Genomic DNA, 10,370 nt, shown 5'->3' with positions numbered 1-10,370 from the left:
CTCTTGGGGGGAGGGGGGACCCTCAGCAAGGCCACAGATTCCCTTACTGGCCTCGGTGACCGTCCCATCCCTGCCCACCTGTTGGTCTCCTGTCTGAGCTCGCCCAGCTGCAGGCTCAGGTGCTGGTGCTGGAGCTGCTGGGGCTGGGGGGCACCCGCTGAAGGGGGGCTGCTCCCTCTGAACGCCACATGTGCCTGCCGGCCAGGCAGGTCTGCCTGGGGATAGTCCTCTTCTGCCTCGTCCGCGGCCTTATCCACCCCTTCGGTCTCCGACGCAGGCTCAAAGTGGGCCCGGAGCTCTGCCAGAGGATGGGGGAGAGAGGAGCACAGTTAGGCAAGGCCGGGGCACAGCGTCGCTTATGTCCGGCGCCAGCACATGAGAGCGCTCGGAGGCCGGCCCGGCCGATGTGATGCTCCATCGGGACAGCTGGCGTTACCGATGGGGAGGAGACGACTTTGCTCCATTCTCTGCGGTGAAAAGATGATCATCCCCAGCTTATAGAGGACCAAACCGAGGCTGATGTTAAATCACGCAAGGACAGTCTTTAAAAGGTACAGCCAGGCTTCCTACCGGGCCTGGATTCTTCCTACTAAAGAAAGGCACCTGCTTGGAGTGGGGCGTAATGAAGTCCTGGGGCCTAACAAGCTCCTCGGGGAAGCCGCTGGGACAGGGAGGGAGCCAAGTCGAGAGAGAGCGAGCGGCAGCATCAACAGAAGGCGACTGGAGCCTCCCTCCCTGGGATCAAGTCAGCACAGGAGAGCGGACCTGGGCCTTCCGCTGCTCGGACATTTCACAAATGAGAGTACAACCACAGGAGTCTGCCAGGAGAGAGAGCCACTCACTCCAGCCTCCGGTCGGCGTTCCGAGCATGTGAGAGGGCGGCCTGCCGGTCCCTGGCCCTCAGGCCCGGGCTCCCGCTCTCAGATCACAAGCTCCGTCTCCACGCGGGCTCCTTGGCAGTGCCGGGAGGGCACCCAAGTAGGGCTCCGGAAGTTCTTAGCATTTACTGAATTGCAGGGAAGTATACAGCCCAGGCGGGACGGAGAAAACAACTGCTGACCACAGAGGATACTGGTGGTCACTTCCACAGCCGGAGCCTGACCTTGACCCAACAGGCAGCACTTACCTGGGATGAGGATGGTGACCGCAGCCTGCACCGCTCGCCGGATGATATTGTCCATCGCAAACATCCAGTGGGGCCTAATTAGGTGGTTCCTCAAAATCTTATTTACCTGCAAATCACAAAAATCCAGATTTCTGGTCTGTGGTCCTCGTAAGAAAGAGGAGTTCTTACTCCTTCTAGCTAACTTCGACTCTGAAATAAAATGTCCGCCACACTGCTCTGTGTTTCTGCCTGACTTCCTGTCTCTTCCAGACAGAGGCTTCCTGCAAGCTGCCCCTGAGTCGTGCTGGGTCTGGGGGCCGGGCGGGGATGGCATCTCCCACCCCGGGGCCTCTTCACTGTTTAGTCCAGGAGCGTTTCCTGAGCACCTCTGAAAGGTCGGGCTCTTCCCTGGGGCGTGGGACACAAAGCTGGACCAGACACGGGGGCAGGCCAGCCACAACTCACATCTGTTCGTACAGACACCTAAGCTTAAACCCCACACCGCCTCAGCTGGCAGATGCCACCCACCCCCGAGTCCTCGAAGTCCTGCGCTTCTGCTCTCGTTCACCTGTACGTGCGTACTCTGTGTTCAGAAGGAACTCCGGAAACTAAGGGTTTAGGTGTAAGCAGGTTAGACGAAACAGGGGACTATGGCAGAAAATGGTAACTGAACTCAGTGGTCCTCGCTTTGAGCCACTTCAGTGGGCTTCCTGCCTTCTAGCACGTTCTCTAGGGCCAGACAGAACACTTACAGCATCCTGAAATCCAAACAGTACCAGATGAATCTGACTGATGGACGAGCTGTCAAAGTCCAGGTCCGCCTTCAGCTTTGATATCGTGGAGGCCATCACTCTGTGCTCCGGGGAGCGGATGAAGTCCCTCAGGATCCCAATTATTTGCTTGATGTGGCCAACCGAGAGATGCAAGTCTTCCGAACTCTGCTCACCGCCCCGCCCCCCACCAAAGTCACTTTCATTAAGTCAGAGAGGAAGGGGAATTCCAACAAGTATTATGTGGGCACCCAGGTGCGAAGGGGTCTGTTTCTGGAATTCCCTATTGTTTTTCACGTGGCTCCTCTCCTCCCGGGGAGACACACACACACACACATACACACACAGACACTAAACCCCTCTGGGAATGGGTCCGTTCTCCTGCCGAACCCTGTGCAACTGCCCCACCCCTCCTCGTTAGAAAGCCTACTTCATAGAAGGGCAAATGGCCTCTTCCTAAAAAAGAACTTCCCGCTTCCAAAGTTAGTTAAAATGCAGATATTCTGATCCATAACCTTTCTTCACAAAGCAACCGCTCTCCCAGCTTCTGAGGACAACTCCGTCCCGCAGCTGGGATTTCAAAACGGGGGATTCAGAGGAGTGAAGGGCAAAAGCAGGGAACGCCTGAGCTTCGTGCTGCATTTGGCTTGTTTTCCACCAGGGGGCAGCACCGCTCCATCTGTGCCTGGGATCACTGCAGTGTTTTGCAAATTCAGGCTTCAGGGGAGTCTTTTTTTTTTTTTCCTCCTTCCTATTTTCTTTTGTCTTGTTGGAAGAGGGAAGGTCGTTGGGAAATACTTATGGTCATTACTGGGACTGCGCAAATGTTCCGGGGTAGCAGGAGCCTCGGTCCCATGGGGACCTGTTCCAGGACCTGGCTCCTGGGCAAAGGGGGCGGGGTTAGCTTCTCCCCTGACCTAGCCCTACCTGCGCCACGCACTCCTGCAAGTAGGAAGCCACTTGGTTCTGCTCCTCCCAGAGGATTTTGTACAGGATGGCACGGCGCTCGCTGTCCTTTCGCAGCAGGAAGAGGCCCGGGTCCCTGTCCTCTGGGGAGGAGGCTGAGCTCTCATCAGGAACACTGCGGACAAACACACGCGACAATTGTGTGCGTCCCAGGACAAAGTCTCGAGGGTTGGATGCCACGGGGGAAGGGCCAAGCCCCCCCCCCCCCCCCCCCCCCCCCCCCCCCCCGTCCCTACCAAGGTGAAACTGTAGTCCGATGGAAGAGAGAGGCGGTGTTTTTTTCTAACCCTAGGAGCACCAGTTTTAGGAAAGGGAGGGGAAAGGTGGGGTGGGGAGGAGGGGGGGAAGGGGGAGAGAATAAGGGGACAATTAAGGGGATGATGGGAGGAGGGGCAAAGAGGATAGGAGATAAGAAGTGTGGAGGAAGGTGGGGGGGGGGGAGGAGGGAGAGTTATGTAAGTGGCTGCAGTGAATGTTCAGCCACTGCCCACCTTACCTGCACCTTTGGCCTATTGATGACGCAGAAAGCAAGCCAAAGCCCCTGGTGGCTGTCTGGTTTTGACCTGGGAGGTAGTTGGCCTCCGGTGAATGCAAGCACCCCCTCAGAGGCCCAGAGTGGAGAGAAGGGGTGGGCCGTACCTGAGCAGGTGGCTGAGCCGGTGCTTAGGTGCCCGGGCCTTCTCGAAGAAGATATCCAGCTGGGCGTCAGAGTCCGGGGAGACAGAGCCATGCTCGCTGCTGCTGCTGCCCACGGGCTCCCCCGGCATGGGCAGGGCTAGGGCGGTGCCCCGGGGACTCTCTGTATGGGGAGCGACACAGGGAGGCGGGGGTGGGGGTCTCAGACAGCCCCTTAGGCCAGGTGACCCATGCAGGGGCCGGCTAAGTCTGTGCTGCTCTAATGGGCCAGTCCAGTCCATCACCCAGGGGTCCCTGAAATGGAGGCTCCACTTCAGTGGGTCTGAAATAGGCGCAAGGCTGCATTTCCAGGCCGCCCACAGGAAACGCTGACACAGCGAGCCACACTGGGAGTAAGACGCTGAGCCTCTGTGTCCTGGCTTCTGACTTCATCCATACCAAGCAGAAACCAAACAGCTTCCTTGGCAAAGGCCATTTTTATGTCATTCTTGGGTAGGACTCACTGCCCTAAAAGGGGTCCCTTGGCTTCTGTGGCCTGGGGGACAGCTGCTACAGGCAAACTCCCCCGATGTGCTCCTTAATCAAGGTCGGGGGCAGCACGGGGTCGGGGGGAGGCCAGGCCCTGCACGCAGGGAAGACTCCAAACCCCAGCCAGGGCAACCTCTGCGCCTCCCTCCTCGGCACAATCCCAAAGGAAGAACTTTACCAAGGGGGCGTACCGCTGTCACTTGAGGGGCTCCCTGCACCTGTCGGGAAATCAAGGGCCATTCGCTGGCTGGGGTGGGACAACTCCCCCAGCCGGGACTCCTGTCCCTGCCACTCTTCCCGGCAACGGGCACCAGGCGGGAGGCTCGGTGCGCTCAGTGACGGAGCCCGGGCATCGCCGAGTCCCGGACGCAGCCCCGCCCCCGGCTGTCCGGGTACACCTCACCTGCCGGCTTGAAAGCAATTCGGTTCTTCTTGCCCTTGTTCACCTGCCTTAAGAAACCTGCTTGGAGCAGCTCGGCCGCGGTGGCACGTTTGTGGGGGTCAGGCTCAAAACAGGATAAAATGAAGGCTCTGGCGTCTGGGGAAAGGGCTTCTGGAATCTCAGGGTGGATCTTAAACATCCCCACCTGCATTGAAGGGAGAGGTGAGCGATGTGGCTGTGAGGCCTCAGCACACCCAGCTGCACAAGCCTTTAATACCGAGTTCCTCCCCCAGCCCCGCCATGCTCGAGGGGCCGGCCGAGACCACTGTCACCGACGTGCCCGCCTGGCTGCCCGGGACTTGGCCTTGGCCGTGCCCAGCAGGTCTCAGGGAAAGTGGCATCAGAGGAGTTTCAGAGCCTAGACCGAAAGAGGTCTTGGGGCTTCTGACCTTGTCCTCTTGGAGCCCTGAGACCAGCACGGAGGGAGGCTGCAGAGTCTGGGCTTGGAGGCGGGGGAGCAGGGAGTGACTAAGAGCGGGCCACAAGGTTTCGGCTCAACAAGAGGATCGTAGCGGAGAGAACACTGTTCTGGACTCGGGCCCTGGACCCGGCTGACCCGCGGGGCGCGCTTTCAGGCTTATTAAGGGGGCAGAGCTCACGTTAACTGTTCTGGCCACAATCAAATACAAGCTTTTAGGTCCAGTGTTACATTTTGAGAACACAAAACACTGGATGGAATATACCCGGCAGATGGGAGGTGCAGGACACAGGACAGGGGACGCCCCTCCCCTGAGGGGCAGGAAGGGAACGGCCCGAGGGGGCCAGAGACAGAAATTCTCAGGAGCCCCGAGAAGAAAGGAGCGGCTTGCCTCCAGAGGTGCTCTGCGGGCACTCCGGGGGCCACAAACCCAGTGCCCTCAGACTACAGACATTGGTTTTCTCCCAGCTTCACTCGAGCTGCTGCCAGGGCCCCCTCCCCCCCTGAAACTTGCAGTGGCTCAGTTGTCGCCTCTTCCAGCTCCTGGTGGTGGTGGCTCAAAGACACCTCACCTCACCCCGACCTCCCTGGACCGCCGGGTGTCCTCACTGCGCCCCGGTCGGGCCCTGCCGGTTCCCTCAGCACCGGCCACTCTCCATCACGCCTCCGCGGGTTTGATCCTCCCCAACCGCAGCTGGCCCCATCCCGGCCCAATGCGAAGGACGGGGAAGGTCATTGCTGTCCCCCAGCTCCGGAGTTCAGGGTCCTGTTGAGACTGTGGGTGCCCTGCCTGCCAGCTCTGGGAGGGCTTTTAGAATGACGAGGTACACACCATCTGTTATCCAAAGTCCCACCTCTTCAAAACCCAGCGAGAAACCCGCCCTCCAAACACATGTGGCCTTTGAGCCTTGCCCAGTTTAAGGGCAAACACGCATTCAAAATAAGAGGCCCCAGCATTGGTGGTATAGTGGTGAGCATAGCTGCCTTCCAAAATAAGAGGCCTCATCCTCCCTGGTGAAAATAAGGGGAGACCCCCCCTTAGAACACTTACTTTAAAAAACGTGTAATTTCAAGTTCTTGGTCTCTGTGAGAGGCATGTGAATCTTCCTAAAAGCTGAATAAACCTCTTGCCAAGTATGTCTTTTTCAAGGACCTGGGGCCAACTCCTGGAAATGCCAACATCCAGGAACACATCCCCATCTCCAGCTTCGGCGCGAAGGGAAGAGCCTAACTCAAGTAAAGACTTGCTCCAAAACTCCCTCCTTTTTCTTTTTTTCCAAAGATTGTACCTATTTGCCCGAGAGGAGGACGGGTTGAGGGAGATGGGGAGAGAGCAGGGAGCCCGACGACGCGGGGCTCAAACCCCGGAGCCTGGGATCATGACCTGAGCCGAAGACAGATGCTTAACTGACTGAGCCACCCAGGCGCCCCAAAACGACCTGTCTTAAAGATTAGAGAACTTTATTTTTCCTTTGGGTAAAGCCAATTAGCTAGTGCAAACGGTCATCCCAATTGCCAGGTTCCCCCCCCCTCCTCCCCAGACACAGTGTGACCCGTGGCGCTCTCCAGTCTGCGCACGCGAGGACTAGTCCTCATTCCCTTTGCAAACACGGGTATGAAGGGCAGCACTGCTGGGCTGAAGAGGACACATGCTTCTGTCTTAGCTGTCACATCCTGATACAGTGCTTACTCAGTGACAGCACTGCTTTTCTCTCCCACCTTCGTGGAGAGGGTTCTTCGTGGCAGATTTTCTTTTGGCTTGTTATTTCCCCAACACCAGCATCCTCAATCAGCAAACATGTCTTACTTTGAACATTGCTGCCTGCGGTTCGCCGAGCTCATGGAACGGAGGCCTGCTGGTGGCCATCTCGATGATGGTGCAGCCCAGGGACCAGATATCTGCCGGGGCACCGTACCCGCGAGGCCCCTGATCGATAATCTCAGGTGCCATGTACTGCAGAGTGCCTATTGGGAAAAAAATAAAGATCGTGGGCACCCCGCTGTTCACAAATCTAAGTGGACCATTAGTAAACAAGTGCATGAACTTTAACCCTCCCACTAACCACGGATGAAGCCTGCTCTCAGGCGTCAATGATGCGGTCGCGCCCGGTCTCTGATCAGAGACATGCCACGTGCCTTCCTTGGCTACTAGTCATGTTGACAGAAGATTGCTCGGTTCCTTGAAGGATAAATGGGCCCCGAACCAACAAGCACACAGTAGGGTGCGCCAGGAGAGGGGAAACACAGAAGGTGAGAAACACAGTGCCCGACCTCGAGGAGCCACCCAGGGGAGGAGAGAGACAAGAGGGCGATGGTGGGCAAGTCCAGCAGGCGCTGGAGCAGCGGGGGCCGAGAACGCTCTGCCTGCTTCCGGTCGGGACAAGCTCTATCTGGATCAGCTCGGTTCTCTGAGAGGTAAAAGCCGAGGCAGGATCAGACATGAGAGATTTACTGGGGAGACGTCTACGACGGATAAAGAGCAAAGGACCTCTTTGTCCATCATATATGGACAAAGGACAAAGAGCGGCAACCTCAGTGCCGACGTGGCACGTGGGAAAGGAGGGGGGACGAACAAGTGGGGAGGTCGTCTCAGAAGAGCAGCTCTGACCGTTCAGCTGGGCCGCTGGGGAGCTCCTGACCAAAAGCTGCCGCTGGAGGACTCCCATGTGCTCTCATGCCTCCGCCACGGGCCATCACTGGGCAAGAGCGAGCGAGTAAAGCATGGCCACGCCGTGAACGTGGAGGCAAATGGTGTAAGTGCCGTGAACGTGTAAGTGGCAGATGGTGCTGCCCATGAACTTGCCTCTTGCCGTGAAGGTCAAAGAAATAGACAAAGGGATGAGAGGACTCTCAGGCCAAGGGAAGAGCCCGGGCAGAGGCACAAGGGTGTGAAGTCCAGAGCGAGTTCTGGGAACCACAAGTGAAGTCTCACACAGGGCAGGGAGCTAAGAACTGAAAATGCAGCAGGTGGCGACCTGGGGCCAGCCCGAATGGCAAGCAGTGCATGATGAAGGCTCTGGCTGGGGACTTTCTCCTGTGGGTCACAAGCCACCAGAGGGGTCCACAGGGAAGGTGGGGCTCAGACGCAGCCCTCGAAGGGGAAGGGAATGCAGAGATGGGGGCAAGGAGGTCAACCAGGGCTCGAGGAGTGAACTCGTGGGCTTTTCTTGCAACCAAGGCTGAGGAAAGCGGCAGCAACAGACACTAGATGTGGTCCATAACAAACAGCGAACCTGTAGAGGACGGTGGCCACGGCGTGACAGAGAACATGGATACCCAGAGAAGTGCCTATCCCAAAATCACGCAACCAAAGCAGGTTTTCAGAATCTTAATCAATGAAAACAAAGGACTTGTTGGTTTAAAAAAAAATGGGGGACTTTACCTACTACATCTTCCTCTTGAAGATCCATGGTCTTTTAGCATTTTTCCTTCCAGTGACCATTTAAAAAGCTCTGCCCCACAGAATTTTTTTTTTTTAAAGATTGATTTATTGATTTATTTTAGGGAAAAAGTGAGTGCACAAGTGCGCGGAGGGAGAGCGACAGGCACACTCCACACTGGTGTGGAGCCTGACCTGGGGCTCGATTTCATGACCCTGAGACTGAGATCATAATCAGAACCTCAGCTAACACCGACCATCGGTCGCTTCGCGGACTGAGCCACCCAGGTGCCTCCCACAGAAAGTTCTGCAATAATGACAATGTTCTGTGCAGCTGAGTGTGGTAGTCACTAGCCACAGGTAACTGTTGGACCCTTCAAATATAGCTGGTGAGACTGAAGAGAAGAATTTTTATTTCATTTTTTAAAAAGTCAGACTCACTTATTTGTGGAGCATAACAAATAACACGGAGGACATGGGGAGATGGAGAGGAGAAGGGAGTTGAGGGAAATTGGAAGGGGAGGTGAACCATGAGAGCCTGTGGACTCTGAGGAACTAACTGAGGGTTTTGGAGGGAAGAGGGGTGGGAGGTTGGGAGAACCAGGTGGTGGGTATTGGGGAGGGCACGGATTGCATGGAGCACTGGGTGTGGTGCATAAACAATGAATACTGTTACGCTGAAAAGAAAGAAAAAATTAAAAAAAAAAGTCAGACTAACTTAAGGTTCAATATAAATTGGGTTGGGTCCATGGGCTCAACAGATCAGTAGGACACAAGTGATGGCTTTGGTCTTTGAAGCCGAAAGCCTGGTAGGGAAGAGTTTGGCTGGCTGCAGGGTTGGGCAAGACAGGCTCACAGCGCTTGCTGCACTGTTAGGAAATGCCAGAGCCCCGGGGACGGAACTTCCAGTGACACAATCTCCCCTCCCAGGCTTGTACTGCTGTGAATAGTGAAGGGAGAGGCCTTGGCAGAGGACGTGCCCTCAGACCAGTTCACAAGCCATTCAAGGAGGAAAGACTCACGGTGCTGTTTATTAAGCTATGATCTCTCAGCTCAGCTCTAGGAGGCTGCACTGGGGACTCTGCAAACTTTTCTGCTTTGCCACAGCTTCCTGTTAGACTCTGCCACCCGGGGGCGCTAGAGAGCCCGAGAACACCATGGAGGCTGCTCAGGCGTACCTACAAGGAAGGAGGAAGGAGAAGTTATCGGCTCCCCAACATCAGCTGCTGTTCCTCTGTGGGAGCTTCCCTTTGGAGCCTCAGTTGGCTCCAGTTGCAGGGCTTGGGTCCAGTTTCTAGCTTTTCTGCCCTCTCATACTTTCAGAACTAGCTTCATCTTGCCACGCCCACCATTACCTGTTTCAACCCAGTAATCCCCTCCTGAAAGGTTCCGATTCTACCCTTCCTCGTGCTCCCCTCAAGCCCTGGCAGATAACCCAGGCCCAGTTAACAGTTCTTTCTACTAAATTCTCTCTGTAAAAATAACTGGGGTGATTTTGATTTTCTGGCCTGGATGCCAACTAACATGATCACTCAAAGTTGATTTTGTAAAATTTATTTTATTTTTTAAAAGATTTTATTTATTTGACAGAGATCACAAGCAGGCAGAGAGGCAGGCAGAGAGAGAGGAAGCAGGCTCCCTGCTGAGCAGAGAGCTTGATTTGGGACTCGATCCCAGGACCCTGGAATCATGACCTGAGCCGAAGGCAGAGGCTTTAACCCACTGAGCCACCCAGATGCCCCTAAAATTTATTTTTAAGTCATCTCTACACCCAACATGGGGCTCAAACTCATGACCCCAAGATCAAGAATTGCATAGTCTTTCACCAGAGCCATCCAGGTGCCCCAGAAAGTTAATTCTTAAAAGAGCAAGAGAATATACTTTTACAAAGTTATACAACATGGAAAATATCACTCAATGAAACTGCAATGGTTTATTGACACTGGTCAAATACCTGTCCACTTCGGCACAATTATTTCAAAACTGGAGGATAAGTCGGCCTCATGCTAAACTTCGAGATTTTCTTTGTATGGAAACACAGTGAACATCACCCTTTATAAAGGTAGGGACTTAGCAATGGCGTCCATATTAGTTATTTATTGTTATGTAATAAATTACCCCAAAAT

General features: G+C 55.3%; 1 protein-coding gene across 7 annotated transcripts in view; it reads right to left on the bottom strand.

Moving 5' to 3' along the window:
• The window catches only part of MAP3K15 (mitogen-activated protein kinase kinase kinase 15), a 114,482-nt gene that overhangs the window by 2,615 nt on the left and 101,497 nt on the right, over positions 1-10,370 (bottom strand). For 3 of the 7 annotated variants that reach the window (XM_082718283.1, XM_082718288.1, XM_082718287.1), the window contains exons 19-25: positions 6,673-6,830; positions 4,409-4,592; positions 3,481-3,640; positions 2,803-2,956; positions 1,858-2,043; positions 1,127-1,232; positions 79-298 (exon numbers count right to left, since the gene is read on the bottom strand). In XM_082718283.1, the coding sequence (XP_082574409.1) occupies positions 79-298; positions 1,127-1,232; positions 1,858-2,043; positions 2,803-2,956; positions 3,481-3,640; positions 4,409-4,592; positions 6,673-6,830 (1,168 nt within the window). Of the gene's footprint in view, positions 1-78; positions 299-1,126; positions 1,233-1,857; positions 2,044-2,802; positions 2,957-3,086; positions 3,130-3,337; positions 3,405-3,480; positions 3,641-4,408; positions 4,593-6,672; positions 6,831-10,370 lie in introns of those variants that run through there. The other 4 variants (XM_082718284.1, XR_014307339.1, XM_082718285.1 and 1 more) reach the window with 4 other exon arrangements.

The sequence above is a fragment of the Mustela nivalis genome (assembly GCF_964662115.1).
Source record: "Mustela nivalis genome assembly, chromosome: X".
In the NCBI taxonomy this organism is placed as follows: Eukaryota; Metazoa; Chordata; class Mammalia; order Carnivora; family Mustelidae; genus Mustela; species Mustela nivalis.
Note: the sequence above shows the minus strand (reverse complement) of the source record. Positions and strands in the feature narration are given on the sequence as shown.